At 46.0% G+C, this 15,000-nt stretch overlaps 2 protein-coding genes across 6 annotated transcripts in view; one reads left to right on the top strand and one right to left on the bottom strand.

The window, feature by feature from the left end:
• Positions 1–6,282, bottom strand: part of pik3cg (phosphatidylinositol-4,5-bisphosphate 3-kinase, catalytic subunit gamma) — a 19,661-nt gene extending 13,379 nt beyond the window's left edge. For 2 of the 3 annotated variants that reach the window (XR_013937108.1, XM_080518185.1), the window contains exons 1-10: positions 6,130–6,282; positions 4,240–4,459; positions 3,980–4,151; positions 3,656–3,918; positions 2,390–2,476; positions 1,996–2,096; positions 958–1,127; positions 678–865; positions 199–306; positions 1–63 (exon numbers count right to left, since the gene is read on the bottom strand). The exon at positions 1–63 is cut by the window's left edge and continues 28 nt beyond it. Coding sequence is in view for 2 of the 3 variants with exons in the window: in XM_080518185.1 (XP_080374311.1) it covers positions 1–63; positions 199–306; positions 678–865; positions 958–1,127; positions 1,996–2,096; positions 2,390–2,476; positions 3,656–3,918; positions 3,980–4,151; positions 4,240–4,452 (1,365 nt within the window). In the remaining variant the exon portion in view is untranslated. The remainder of the gene's footprint in view (positions 64–198; positions 307–677; positions 866–957; positions 1,128–1,995; positions 2,097–2,389; positions 2,477–3,655; positions 3,919–3,979; positions 4,152–4,239; positions 4,460–6,129) is intronic. The other variant, XM_080518186.1, reaches the window with a different exon arrangement.
• Positions 6,283–9,665: 3,383 nt separating this feature from the next.
• LOC308146753 (HMG box-containing protein 1-like) overlaps positions 9,666–15,000 on the top strand; it is an 11,019-nt gene continuing 5,684 nt past the window's right edge. The window contains exons 1-10 of one of the 3 annotated variants that reach the window (XM_080518667.1): positions 9,666–9,686; positions 10,457–10,506; positions 10,663–10,738; positions 11,827–11,934; positions 12,673–12,907; positions 13,508–13,637; positions 13,715–13,829; positions 13,902–14,002; positions 14,759–14,915; positions 14,986–15,000. The exon at positions 14,986–15,000 is cut by the window's right edge and continues 130 nt beyond it. In XM_080518667.1, the coding sequence (XP_080374793.1) occupies positions 10,672–10,738; positions 11,827–11,934; positions 12,673–12,907; positions 13,508–13,637; positions 13,715–13,829; positions 13,902–14,002; positions 14,759–14,915; positions 14,986–15,000 (928 nt within the window). In that variant the 5' untranslated portion in view covers positions 9,666–9,686; positions 10,457–10,506; positions 10,663–10,671. The other 2 variants (XM_080518668.1, XM_080518666.1) reach the window with 2 other exon arrangements.

Here is a 15,000-nt window from a genome sequence, read left to right as displayed (position 1 = left end):
GTCCTGGTACGACGCCGACGACGCCTTGGGGTTTGGCGTCTGCGGCTGCTTCCCGCAGATCACCTGGTGAGGCGGCGGAACGAGATCAAGGGTTTGTCAAGGCGTCGCCTTTGATGTGTCACACCAAGCAGGTCAAACATCAAAGCGTGACACAGGCAGAAGGAATGTGATTACAAGGCAAAGAGGGGAGGCGGCGACCTGCAGGTTGAGGCGGGCTCCTTTGGGCAGGTCCCTGATCTTGATGTGGAACTCCAACCAGCAGTTCCACAGGACTTCCTCGTTGAACGTCTTGGAGGTCGTCCTCTCCTGGCGGAACACGAGCCACATACTTTTGTACAACGAAGGACTTCAGAATCAATTTCAGACACGGCAAAATACACAAAATATACAGAAAGTGCGGAGATATGTTGATGTGTAAATATAGATCTAGATAGGTAGGTCTATTAAATGTATCTAGAGCTAGAACCATGGATCTCGATAGGTAGGTCTATTAAATGCATCTAGAGCTAGAACCATGGATCTCGATAGGTAGACTTATATCTATAAAGACAGAGCTACCTTTCTAGATATATAGACATAGAAAGGTAGACCCATATAGGTAGATCTATAAAATACAGATCTAGATAGATACCGACCAGAAGGACGCCGTGGGACCGGGGACAGAAGACGGGACTCACCTGAGCCAGGAGCTGCTGGCCGTGGAAGATGCTGGCCTCGACGTAGACGACCAGCTCCGGCGCCCTGGGGAGGGACGGCACGTCCAGGCCCAGCACCTTGACCCGGAACCTGCGGTTGCAGTCCCACATGGACACGGTGAAGACGCGCTCGTGGTCCTTCTCCTCGATGGTCAGCTGCTCGTGCGTCCCTGTGGAGGACCGGAGGCTTCAGGTAGGACGTCCTCAAACACACAACAACATGTCCGCCGGCGTCCCGGGGGGGGGGGGGGGGGGGGGAGACCTGCCACTCCGGTGCAGTCGTCCACTTGGGCCCAGTCCTCCTTCTGGACCTGGTCCAGGTCTGGATCGGGAGGCGCCTCCAGGACCAGGTGGATCTCGTCCCCGTTCTTCAGGCACTGACGGATCCAGTTGAAGTCCTGCAGAGGTTTGTCTCCGTACAGGTACTCCTCCCTGCGCCGCACAGCACAACCCTTTTACTTCCTCTTCCCTCCCTTCACATTATTATTCTCTCTTTTTTCCCTTTTTCAATTTGGTTTTTAAAATGTATTTTCTTTTTTCATGTGTGTGTGTGTGTGTAAACCAGATCTCTGTTCTTTTTTTCCTGTTTCTATTTTTTCCATGGTTTTGTGTAAATCAAATCTTTTTTCTTTTTCCCTTTCTTATTCCCTTCTTTTTATTTTTACATTTCTGTCTTTTTTATTCTTTTTCATGTTTTCTTCAGTTTTTTTTTCTAAATTTGTTCTTTTTTTCTGTATTTTTTTCCTTTCCCCTTCTTTTTTGTTGCATTTTATTACTTTACTTTTTAAAATGTATTTTCTATTTTTTTCGTGGTTTTGTGTAAACCAGATCTTTTTTCTTTTTCTCTTTCCTATTCCCTTCTTTTTATTTTTACATTTCTGTCTTTTTTATTCTTTTTCACATTTTTTTCGTTGTGTTTTTTTTTTTTTTACTTTACGTCTTTTCTTTTTCAAATTAATTTTCCTTCTTTTCGTGAGTGTAAAACATCTTTGTTCTTTTTCTGTATTTTTTTTCCACATTTTTTCTTTCTTTTTCTAAATTTTTTCTTTTTTCTGTATTTTTTTCCTTTCCTTTCCCTTCTTTTTTTCCCTCCACATTTTTTCTTTCTTTTTCTACATTTTTCTTTTTTCTGTATTTTTTTCCTTTCCTTTCCCTTCTTTTTTTCCCTCCACATTTTTTCTTTCTTTTTCTACATTTTTTTTTTTTCGTATTTTTTAACGTTCCTTCTTTTATTTTTTAAATATGCTTTCTTTTTCCCCCCCGTGTGTGTGTGTGTGTGTGTGTGTGTGTGTGTGTGTACCTGCCACACACGCGCAGCACAAAGTCGGCCTCGCACTGGTCCTCGCCGATTCCCAGCAAAACTCTCTTATTGGCCATCTTGGCGAAAAAACTCGACAACACCTTAAAACAAAATAAAGAAAAGAGGAAACCAGTGAGAAAAATGTACAAAAAGGCTCATATTATACAAAAACAACCCTCACTAAAGGTTTTCCAACAGAAATAATCGTTGGAAGTACTTCCGCCTCTTCCCATAGATGGGCGTGTGTGTGTGTGGGCGGAGCCAGTCCAGCTCACACAGACACAGCAGATTCTGAATGCAGCTAGCTCCTTTGATCCAGTATTAGAAAATAAGCTTTGAACACAAGGTTCCTGGACCAGCGAGAGGAAGAGTTGAAAGGCCAGGTGAGCTGTACCTGGGACGGCGTGTCGTCGACGGGGACCTTGATGGTCTGGCTGGCGGTGCCGACGTGGACCACAAGCAGGACGTGACCATTACTGACCTGAAAGAACCAGAAACGTAGTACATTTCTCTTCACGCTCACTCTCTCCGCTGCTTGTGGCGACTGGTCGGTACAATGATGGTGCTTTTCCACGAGTCCCTCCTCACCTGGTTCCACTCTCCTTACAATACAGTACGACCGCGGCGTAACTACATTGGGTAACTAATCCCCCCCCACTGAGCCCTGGTACTAGGTACCACAAAAGTACCAGGTACCACAAAGGTACTAGATAACAAGTACCACAAAGTACCAGGTACAATGGAAGTACCTGGTACTAGGTACCACAAAAGCCCTAATACCAGGTACCACAAAAGTACCAAGTACCTCAAATGCCCTAATACCAGGTACCCCAAAAGTACCTGGTACAAGTTACCACAAACATACCTGGCACTAGGCACCACAAAAGCCCCAATACCAGATAGCACGAAGGTACCAGGTACCACAAAGGTACTAGATAACAAGAACCACAAAGTACCAGGTACAACGGAAGTACCTGGTACTAGGTAACACAAAAGCCCTAATACCAGGTACCACAAAAGTACCAAGTACCTAAAATGCCCTAATACCAGGTACCCCAAAAGTACCTGGTACAAGTTACCACAAACGTACCTGGCACTAGGCACCACAAAAGCCCTAATACCAGATAGCACAAAGGTACCAGGTACCACAAAGGTACTAGATAACAAGTACCACAAAGTACCAGGTACAATGGAAGTACCTGGTACTAGGTACCACAAAAGCCCTAATACCAGGTACCACAAAAGTACCAAGTACCTCAAATGCCCTAATACCAGGTACCCCAAAAGTACCTGGTACAAGTTACCACAAACGTACCTGGCACTAGGCACCACAAAAGCCCTAATACCAGATAGCACAAAGGTACCAGGTACCACAAAGGTACTAGATAACAAGTACCACAAAGTACCAGGTACAACGGAAGTACCTGGTACTAGGTACCACAAAAGCCCTAATACCAGGTACCACAAAAGTACCAAGTACCTCAAATGCCCTAATACCAGGTACCCAAAAAGTACCTGGTACAAGTTACCACAAACGTACCTGGCACTAGGTACCACAAAAGCCCTAATACCAGGTAGCACAAAGGTACCAGGTACCAACAGGAGTTGAGTCAGCAGCTAGTGGAGAAGCGCCACCGGCCGTCCTCCATGACGCCGTCACCTTGGCCAGCAGGCGCTCCGGCACCGGCTTGCGGGTCACCCAGGGGTCCATGGAGTACAGCTTGGGGTCCCGGTCCAGCAGCTCGATGCGGCGCGGCGTCAGCAGCTTCCTGCGCGTGAACTCCAGTTCGTCGTCGTGGACGTTGCTGACGTCCGTCACGTCGTAGCCGATCAGGTAGTTGAGGTGGCGCTGGTAGTGCGCCGACTCGTCCGACGGCTGTGGGCGGGGCACCAGCTGGATCCGACCCACGTCCTTCTTCAGGGCTTTGGCGAGAAACAGAGACGTTTTAAAACCGGCGCCGTCGAAAAGAAAAAACGGCAGTACCTTTCCAGTAGCGAATGCAGTCCAGCGTCTGGAAGACCTGGTGCTTGTCGTAGATCTCGCACACGGTTCCTTTCTTCTGGTACAGCAGCATGCAGTGGTCTGGAGAGAACCTCTGGTAGAAGTCCGGACAGAGGTTCAACGTCACCGCCTTCAGCCACACCTGAGCTTTCACCTGCGGAACAAACGCGTCATTTCACCCCCAAAAAAGAAAGAAGATCAAAGATAAAAGATCAAAGACGCGGCAGAAAGCCCCCACCGACCTGTTCCACGGTCCAGTTTCCCGCCACCTCCAGCAGCAGGGTGTCGGGGGCGTCGCCCCCCCGCGTGGCGGTGGGCAGGACGAACTCCACCGTGATCTGATCCATGGAGGTGCGGGACGGCGAGGTGATGGCCTTCTTCCTCCTCCTCCTCCGGCTCTCTTCTCGCACGACTTCCGGCTCTTCGTCGCTCACCTGCATCTGCCGCCCGTCCATCGCCTAGCTTGCACAGACGGACACGCGCGCCGCGTAAATGAGACCGCGGCGGGACCGGAAACGACGCGGGAGGGGGGCGTGCACAGGTGACAGAAGTAGATTCTTATGGAACTGTGTTGGATTCACGTGAAATTTTTTTAATTGAATCTGTTTTTCTGAGTTAATGAGATAATTATCTCATAATTATGAGAAACAATTAATTTTAAAAAAATTCCACTGTTTTACTGAATTCATAAGTTAATGGTTTTCTGAACAAAATTTTAAAAATCGGTTCTTTTTTTCTGAATTTATGAGATAATTATCTCAGAATTATAAGAGTAAATTGTATTAAAAAAATTCCACAGTTTTTCTGAATTCATGAGTTAATGGTTTTCTTAATTTAAAAAAAATCTGTTTTTTTTAAATTTATGAGATAATTATCTCAGAATTATGAGGAAAAAATTTATTTAAAAAAATCCACTCCATTTTTCTAAATTATTGTGTTAACAGTTTTCTAAAAAAATTAAAAAACATAAAAAAAATTCTGAATTTATGAGATAATTATCTCATAAATTCAGAAGAACAGAGCCAATGTTTTATTCTTTCAGAAAACCATTATTTCATAAACTCAGAAAAAGAGCCACATTTTTTTAAATTATTTTTTTCTCAGAATTATGAGATAATTATCTCGTAAATTCAGAAAAACTGAGTGCATTTGTATTTTTTCACGTGAATGCAATATGCTTCTGTAGATTCTTCACTTCAGGGGGGAAAAAACATTTTCAAAAATTGGTTGAAACTACAAATACTGATAAAAAACGTAGAAAAGTATAATTAGAAACATACTTAACTGGCTGCAAGATTATTGTAAAAATGTTTTTTTTTTTAAACAATAAAAATAAAACATAACTGATATGATGCTAATGCTGCAACGAACGATATTTGTCTCAAAGCCACGCTGTATTTTCCTCCAGAAGGTTTCATTAAAATTGACTTCACGTTGAGATTTTAGTCATTTTCGGTGGAAAAAGTGAAAATATGGACATTTTCATCAAGTGTACTGAACAAATTAAAAACTTTACAGTTTAAATTTAAAGGTTTGTTTCCTCCCATAGTTTAAAAACATGCAGCCGATGGCTTTAAATTGGCCTGAATCATTTTCTGTGCCTTTATTTTCTCTGTGATGGACTGATGACCTTTCCCAGGTATAACAATTCCAGATTGATTATTTCAACAGCTTAGACTATACATATATTTTTTTTTATTTTATCGTTTGTTTTTGAAGGTAAATCATGCATTTACCAACCAGACATCAACTGGACACTTCCTGATTTAGATGTGTTGTATGTGAAAAGAAAAAAAAGAAAAGACTATAAATCAATAACTTCTCTTTATTTTAAGAATCGGAGCTTGATCTGAAGTCACAGGATTCAAAGTCTGGAGTTTCCCTTCTGCTTCTGTGTGCAGAGGAAGCTTTGAAAAGCAGGAAGCAGAAACAGCCTACTTTTATATTTTAAAAAACAAACAAACAAACAAAACCCACATTTAACTCTGAAATATAACATTGAAAACATTCACATAAACACGTACAAGCCGGATTAGGCTGTAAAGTAACGGTCCTGAAGCCCCGCATGATAATAAAGTATTTTACTGGAGGCGTCGCTTCAATAAAACTTTGAGTTTTAGTCTTTAACTCACCAATGAACTCGGACGGCGGCGGAAGCGGCGGCTTGAGGCGACGGTTCCGGCATCGAGGCTCGACTACGGTGGTAAAAACCCGAGTTAAAAGCGAGGAATTGAGGTGTTTTTAGGACGCCCGGGTCGAGGAAATGCGGCGTTTTACGGTCTGAAAGTTCGTCAAACTCACAAGTAAGTTTCCTTCCACTTGGAAACGACGAAAGCACTTTCGGGGCCTTTCAAAGTAAAACATCGCTTTGGTTTTGTCCGCGTAAATTTGATACTTTAAACCTTGAAAGTGGGTATTTTTTGCATTAATACGTCTAAAGTGATGAGTAATATAACATTTAATTAGTTTTAATACCTTCGTCGTATTTAATCAGTACTTCTAAAGGCAATATATTTGTTATGTAATAATCACTTCCGGTTAGTACGACGCTATCGTTTGGATCTTGATGGTTTGCCGCCATCTAGTGGTGACTTACTGTATTACTCAAACTTCATATGGAAGAGAACAGAATAGAAAAGTGACATAATAGAATAGAAAGATAAAAGCATGTTACATCTTTATTGCGCCTCACTTGTAAATTTCACAACATAATTCCCTATGAATCGCGACAACTACAAATCCTTAATCTAGTTACATAATGCATAAAAACCCCCGTCACTCCACACTAATTTCTTTTGCGTGTATATTGTAAATACTGTGCATAGAATTCTTTAAAATATCTGTAGATCTGTAAATATTTAGAATGTCGAACATTGTGTGACTGTATTGAAAGGAGCAGATATAATAAGGGCAATATTCTCTTCTGCTCCCTTTTGTTCAAAATGTGTTGAATTAGAAGTTTTGATACTTTCTTTTTTAAATGAAATAAAGAATTGAACAAAGAAGGACAATGGTCTATTTCTGATAAAAATGTAATTGGTTAGTAATCATGCTGCAGTCAGACATTCAGTTCCGGGAATAATAGTTATGTGTGCAAATGTTACTTAACCATATCAACAGAAGCTTGAAATGCAAAATGAATGGACTCAAAACTATTTCTTCCCCGTTGCCATCAGACTTCTGACATGTTTACATTTTGCACATCTCAACTTTCTTACTAATATTTTTGCACTGCTGTTATTTTAATTCTATTTTTTGTGTATATACTTAATTATTTATGTATGTAGGCTGCAGGGTAGACTGTAAAATAAGAATTTCATTCACTGTGAAACCTGGCTTTTGCTGGTGATATGACAATAAAACACCTTGAACTTTTTGCCCTCTGAAGAAACAAGACAGGATTATTTTAAGACTTTTTAATATGAATTAACGGAACATTAAAAACAGGATGTAACTCACAACAAGACAGAACAAAGAAATGGTTAACATATTGAAAAATGAACATAGATTAAAACTGGATAATTATTCCTCCCCCTCTTCTCCCGTGCTGTTGGTTCCAACCTCTTCGTGATGTCCAGAGCCGCCACGTCCTCCCTGGCCTCGGAGAACTCTCCCTCCCCGGTGTACCAGTGGACGAAGGCCCTCTTGGCGTATATCAGGTCGAACTTGTGGTCCAGGTTTGTCGGGGCGTGAGGGTTTGTCGGCTCTGGGGGGGGGGGGGGGACTCTTCGGTGTCCAGGTCTACGCCACTGGTCACCTGACCGCCGGGCTGGACACCGTGCTCTAGGTCTGGTCTCCGGCCTGCCCAACGCTAATTGAGATGATTTCCTTCTGCGGGAAGAAGAGGGCCAGAGGTCAGACATCGGCTTCGTTTCAGTGAAAAAAGTCTGCGAGGTTTATTAAAGCCCGCGCCGTAAAGTTCACTGACAGTACAGCTGAAAAAATACAAAAAAAAGCGGCATATTTAAAATGTCTCCCACTCACCATTCTCCAGGTTTCTCCCGGCGGGACTGAATATCTAACGTCTCGGCCGTTGTTTATATCGGGGTCTGGGGGCTCGTGAACCTGTGACGTCACATTTACTGTATCGATACTGGAGCTGTGATGCGTTCAACTCCTCCGTAAACGGTAATCTCTACTCCTGTCAAGGACCACGTGGACGAGCTCCTTCCCAATGGTGAAATGACCACGTGCGTAGTTGTTCGCAGCGTCTTCTTTTCCTCGCATTAACTGATCCGGGTGTTAAGAGTTTTCCAAACTCTCCCACCCGGACCTCGTCTGTAATTAAAACAGGACTCCTCAATCTAATTGTGACTCAACATTGTGCAAAGACTTTGTCGACATCTGTGGTGAGCAACGCAAATTTGAAACGTTCACTGACAGATTACAGTTTTAAAAAAACAAAAACGTGGCGTGTAAAATTAAAAATTTTAATTCTTACTCACCATTTCGGGAGATTTTCTCCTGGCGGGAATGAACTCTAACGGCTCAGCTGTTATTTATACAGGCGTCTGAGGGGGCGGGGCCAAATACGTCACATTTAGCGTAATGAAAGGTGGAGCCGTGATGCGTCAATCTCCTGCCGTAACACGGTAATCTCCTCTACTCGCGTCATGAAAACCTTAAAAAAAAATCAATTTTACCTTAATGAAGAATTAATTCATATTTACACATACCTCTCCCGCTTTGAAATGCGCGTTCACGAGAGTCTAAGGCGTGTCCCATGTAACTAGTGCGCAAAGGCGGAGGGATACGGGCACATACGCTCCAAAACCTTTTGAGTTAATTTTCGTTCTTTTTTCAACGTCACTTTTTGCAGTTGCCTCCTCAGACGTAACTTTTTCAACATCGGCATTTTCCTCCATTTCCACGTGGAAATGATGTCAACATGTGACGTCAGCAGCAGAACAATAGCATTCATTCACAGGTGATGATTATTCTCCTCCATTGTTCCATTGTCCAATTGACTTTCCGTTTCCATTCATCGTCCTTCCCATCAACATCCGAGACACGCAGTTCCAAAGCCAATGCATCCACACAGTCCAGGTTCCTTAAATCACTCAAACAGGCTCACTTTCTTTTGGTCATGCACTTTTATTGTCTGCGGTGATTCCTTTACCTTTCTCGTCTGGCTCTGTCTGGTGACGAGGGGGGGGGGGGGGGGGGGGCAAGATCCATGGCCTCCTGATCCAAGCAGCAGCCTCCTTCCAATATTGCCTTTTTCTTGTTTCCAAGGCAAAGCTCCTTATTTGTCCTCCATCCAGGGCAGACAGTTGTACTTTATGTTGTGAGTATCCAAAAAACCAAACACTTTATAGTCTATAGAAGTAAAGTAGGAACTAACCTGTTGTAAAGACAATTCACCAGAAATTTATGTCGTGAGTTGTTTTTTTTTAAGTATTACATTTTCTGCATCAGCGCTTTAGTGCAGCATTGAGTAACTTTTGATTACTACCCATTAAAAAAAGTACTGAAGCGTCAGAAATCCTCCTTCACGTCAACCTACCCAGTTGTTGTTGTTGTGACGTCACTCGTGATAACGAGAGGAGGGGGGCGGGCTCTCTCGCCAAGCTCGACCAATGAGACGACGAGATCGCGTCTGACCGACGTCACGTCCGGCCAATCGCACGGCCCGCGACGACGCGTTACACCCCGCCCTCCCCGTTTTCCGTACAAGGCGAGTGTTTTGGTGAGTTGCGGAGAAAAAGTTCATTGAATTCGCTCGAGCGTTTAAAAGCGTCGGATTTGAGCGGGGACGCCGCCGACGCGTCGCTCTTACTCCGTCTCCGCCGCGGGGGCGACGGGCGCGAGCTGTCAGTGTGCGTCTCGCGCGGGTTTATTCACCGTCTGGACAGCTTGTTGCCCAAAAGCTTCATTGTTGTTTTGCGCAACGAGCGCGGCTCGGCTGTTTCCACCCCCCAAAACACGTCGTTTCGATCCGGGCGGCCCTCTTCACGCGACGCTTCCGTCGTCAAAACACGATTTTTATCGGTGATTTTTGACAACGTAAACGACACTTTTGTCGCACAAAACTGTCGGTGACGTCGCGGGGCGACTCGTCTCGTTATTTGTGGTCGATTTTGTGTGTTTATTATTATTATTATTATTATTATTATTCTCTCGTTTCGATCTCACTCACTTCCACGGTATTTTACCCTGCTCCGTGCTGAATGAATGGGCTCTCAGTGCGCATGCGCGCGGGACGCAAGTAAAAAATAAAGTTTATAAACAAGACTCGGGGTCACGTGACGAGATAATAATGAACCAGATCTGAGTGAAACGTGTCGTTTTATTTATTTTTACAGCGATTCTTAACACTTTTGGCAACAGACGTTTAAAAAAGGGGGGGAGAAGTGGAAACTCAGCTTGTTGTTGTTGTTGTTGTTGTTGTTGTTGTGATGTGACGTCACCCCCTCCCGCGCGTCACCCCGACCATTTATGGCCTCTATACATTTACAGCTGACTGCTGGGTTGAGTTTCTGCGTGACGCAACACGAGCAGATGCATAGGTTAGCGACTCCAGTTCACGCGTTTTGAATTATTTAGAGAAACAAAAATGGTAAAGTGTGTGTGTGTGTGTGTGTGTGTGTGTGTGTGTGTGTGTGTGTGTGTGTGTGTGTGTGTGTGTGTGTGTGTGTGTGTGTGTGTGTGTGTGTGTGTTTCAGAGCGACGTCATGGTGTGGGAAGTGGCGACTCCAAACAACCCGAAAAGTGTCCACGAGTCTGAGCCTGAACACGCAGGTAAACTGTCATCGCACACGAACAAGTAGGGAACTTCAAGATGGACAGAATTAAAAAAAATATATATATATATGTATACTTAAATATATATACACCACTCCTCCAGCCCGTGGAACTGAATTCATGTCGAAACTGTGATGGCCACACCTAAACAATGCAGAAATAGTTCATTCCAGAAGCTTCCTACGTGAATTAGTCATAAACCTGGTGTAATTATTGCAACATATTCCTTTAATATGAACATTTAAAAAAATCTGTATTCAATCAAACTACAACAATAATGCTTTAAATAATCACTTAAGTTTTGTTTTTAGGCCAAACAATCGTACATTCTGTTTAAATCGTGTTTATTCATAATTCTCTATTACGTACACATACGTCATGACAATTAAACCGAACTGTAAATCTAAAAAAGAGGATGTGTTATGATTAAAATCAAGCACATTGAGGAAAATCTGGAATTCTGAATTTTTTTTTTTTTTGTGACGATATAGACACAAAAAGTTACACAACACAATTTTACCTTCTTGAGTGAAACTGTTCCCTTTGAATTATTAACTTCCGGAACAATTGAATTACAATCCTGGTTTTAATTATTGAAAATGAATTAGAGATTTTAAATCGTCCTGCTTGACCTGCCTCGGCTCTCCAGATGTAAATGAGTAGTTTTGCTATAAACTGGCACATTTACAATATAATTGTTCACTAATGTGTCGTCCAGATCAAATAAATAAATAACGTTTCTAAACAAAATACAAGAGTAAGATAGTTGTATATTCTTTCACATTAAAAGAAACCAGGAGAACTAGAAGTTTGTATTTCCAGAAGAAAATGCAACTGTGAACTGTGAAGCGTCTCCATGGCAACAGATGCTCTCTGCTTGATCCGCAGTTTGGTTGTTTTTTTGCAATTGATTCTTAAACGGTTAAAGATAAAAAAAAAAAAAAAAAAAAGCACCGAGCAAAGCAGGAATGTCGTGAACAAGCTGCACGTTTTGACTTTCCAACGCTTGAAATGGGTTAAAGATCGGAGGAGGAGGAGCGCAAGACGGAAGAATAACGATAACAAATTCTCCTCTCGCCTTCCAGAAGTGATGACGGACGCAGACGGACGCCGGTCACATGACCCGCTCCGCTGCGACCAGCACTTCCCCTCCTCCCCCGCCGTGCCCACCAGCGACTCCTACATGGAGTACGGTGTGTAGGACACACACACACACACACACACACACACACACACACACACACACACACACACACACACACACACACACACACACACACACACACACACACACACACACACACACACACACACACTAATAACCAACGGGAGGAAGGACTGACTCCTCTTCCTCCTCTTCCTCCTCCAACCCCTCCTCCACCACCTCCTCCTCTTCCTCCTCCTCGTCTTCCGCCTCATCCTCCTCCTCCTCTTCCTCCTCCTCCTCCTCCTCCACTTCCTCCTCCTCTTCCTCCTCCTCGTCTTCCGCCTCATCCTCCTCCTCCTCCTCCACTTCCTCCTCCTCCAACTCCTCCTCCTCTTCCTCCTCCTCCACTTCCTCCTCCTCTTCCTCCAACTCCTCCTCCACTTCCTCCTCCTTCTCTTCCTCCTCCTCCAACTCCTCCTCATCTTCTGCCTCATCCTCCCCCTCCTCCTCCACTTCATCCTCCTCCTCTTCCTCCACCTCCTCCTCTTCTTCCTCATCCTCCTCCTCTTCCTCCACCTCCTCCCCCTCCTCCTCTTCCTCCTCGTCTTCCTCTTCCTCCTTCTCATCCACCCCCTCATCCTCATCCTCTTCCTCTTCCTCTTCCTCTTCCTCTTCCTCTTCCTCCTCCTCTTCCTCCTCCTCCTCATCCTCCACCTCTTCCTCCACCTCCTCCTCCTCTTCCTCTTCCTCTTCCTCCTCCTCTTCCTCCTCCTCCTCCTCCCAGACGACCTGCCGGACCTCCAGGAGGTGCAGGAGGAAGCCGAGTCGATGGTCGTCTACCAGGTGGAGGTGGGCGTGTCTCACCAGGAACGCCAGGCGGAAGTGGGCGTGTCCCGCCAGGCGGAGGTGGGCGTGTCCCGCCAGAGTCCGCCGCCTCCCGACACCCGCTGGCTGACCCAGCTGGCGCACATCGCCACCGGGCCGCAGAGTCCGCTGCTGCAGGCGGCGCCTCGCGGCAGGTAGTGTGTGTGTGTGTGTGTGTGTGTGTGTGTGTGTGTGTGTGTGTTTTGACGGAAACGGTTCATAAAAGTTCAAAATGCTCCACGGCGTCAAAGATCAAGCCTGCAGGACAAAACTGGCCTCCAGAGGAAGAAAATGGTGAAATTTTAAAGGAAAATGTTGATTTAAAAAAAGTATAATACGACAGCGAGACGTCGGTGATGTTAAAGAGTGAATAAATAGTAATTCCCTCGGAGTCGTCAGGGTGAGACCGTACTGAAGGGAAACGTTTTGACATTTTGCACCGTTAAAATCGGCTTTACCTTGAGATTGTGGAGATTATTTATTTACTTTTAACTGTATTTAACTAAAACATCTATATTTCTGGATACGATCGACTGGGTGAGGAAATTGGAATATGTGAAGGAAGCTCTCTCTCTCGTTTTTAGTTTTGTTTTTTACTATTATTTCCCCCCATAGTGCAGCTCGTGTCGACGGTTCAGCTCTTCCTTCTAACATCTTGTGCTTCTTCAGGGATGAAAAGCTGGAAAATAACTGAAGAAACGTTTATCCTCACGGGATTACTTCTTTTTTTTGGTTGTTTATTTTTTCTTTTCCAGCTCCTCTTCCTTCTGCGTCCAGAGCGCCAGTCGAGATCTACATTCCTACGCTCGGCCTCCTCCTCCTCCTCTTCCTCCTCCTCCTCCTCCTCCTCCTCCTCCTCCTCCTCTTCCTCGTCGGTGCAGCAGGGTAAAGCTCCATATTCTCCTCGTTGCTCCTCCTCTCACTTGTTTCTCTCCGGCCTTGACGCCTCGCTGTTTCCGCAGAGGAGCGGCGGCTGCGGCCCGGCGGCGGCGGCGCTCAGGTCCTCGCCGTCTGACGAGGAGGACGCGGGCTGGAGCTTCTCCTGCCCCCCCGCCGTGTGGCACTGCTTCCTCAAAGGTGTGTAAACAAGCAAACAAAAACAAAACAAAAAAATGACTTTAAACTGAAACGAGCCCCGTTTCGTTCCAGGGACCCGCCTGCGTTTCCACGGCGACTCGACCGCCCAGTGGCGGCACGTGGAAGTCCTGGAGGAAGACTCTGGTGACGAAGGGCGGCCCGGGCGTCTGGAGGTGCGGCGGGAACGAACGCGAAGCGATTTCCAGGCGAGGCGAGACATTTTGCACCGAAGGCGAGGCATTTTCCAGGCGAGGCGAGGCGTTTTCCACGCACAGCGAGGCGAGGCATTTTCAACGCGAGGCGAGGTGTTTTCCAGGCGAGGCGAGGCGTTTTCCAGGCGAGGCGAGGCATTTTCCAGGTGAGGCGAGGCGTTTTCCACGCGAGGCGAGACATTTTCCAGGCACGGCGAGGCGAATTGTTTTCCAGGCAAGGCGAGACATTTTCCAGGCGAGGCGAGACATTTTGCACCGAAGGTGAGGCATTTTCCAGGCGAGGCGTTTTCCAGGCGAGGCGAGGCGTTTTCCACGCGAGGCGAGGCGTTTTCCAGGCGAGGCGAGGCGTTTTCCAGGCGAGGCGAGGCGTTTTCCACGCGAGGCGAGACATTTTCCAGGCACAGCAAGGCGAATCATTTTCCAGGCGAGGCGAATCTTTTTCCAGGCGAGGCGAAGCGTTTTCCAGGCGAGGCGAGACATTTTGCACGCAAGGCGAGACATTTTCCAGGCGAGGCGAGACATTTTGCACCGAAGGCGAGGCATTTTCCAGGCGAGGCGTTTTCCACGCACGGCGAGGCGAGGCGTTTTCAACGCGAGGCGAGGCGTTTTCCAGGCACGGCGAGGCGAATCGTTTTCCAGGCGAGGCGAAGCGTTTTCCAGGCGAGGCGAGACATTTTCCCCACTCGGCAACGCCAGTGACCGCCTCCCTGTCCGCAGGGCTACGGCTCCGAGGGCCTGACGCTGCTGGAGCGCGCCGACGTCTCGCTCTCCGGCCAGGCCGCCCTCCAGTTGACCTTCGACCCCGGGGCGTTTGGCCACGCCCCCCTGAGCGCCCGCTGCCGGCTCGACCATCCGTTCTACGTCAGGAACAAAGGTGCGGCCCGAAGGCGAAGGGAAACGGCGGCGGTGGCGGCACGTGACCTTCGACCTTGTCTGTCCCTCAGGGTGGTCGTCCTTCT

Source organism: Blennius ocellaris (assembly GCF_963422515.1).
Source record: "Blennius ocellaris genome assembly, chromosome: 22".
Classification (NCBI taxonomy): Eukaryota; Metazoa; Chordata; class Actinopteri; order Blenniiformes; family Blenniidae; genus Blennius; species Blennius ocellaris.
The sequence above is the reverse complement of the archived record's forward strand: the minus strand, read 5'-3'. Positions and strand labels throughout refer to the sequence as shown.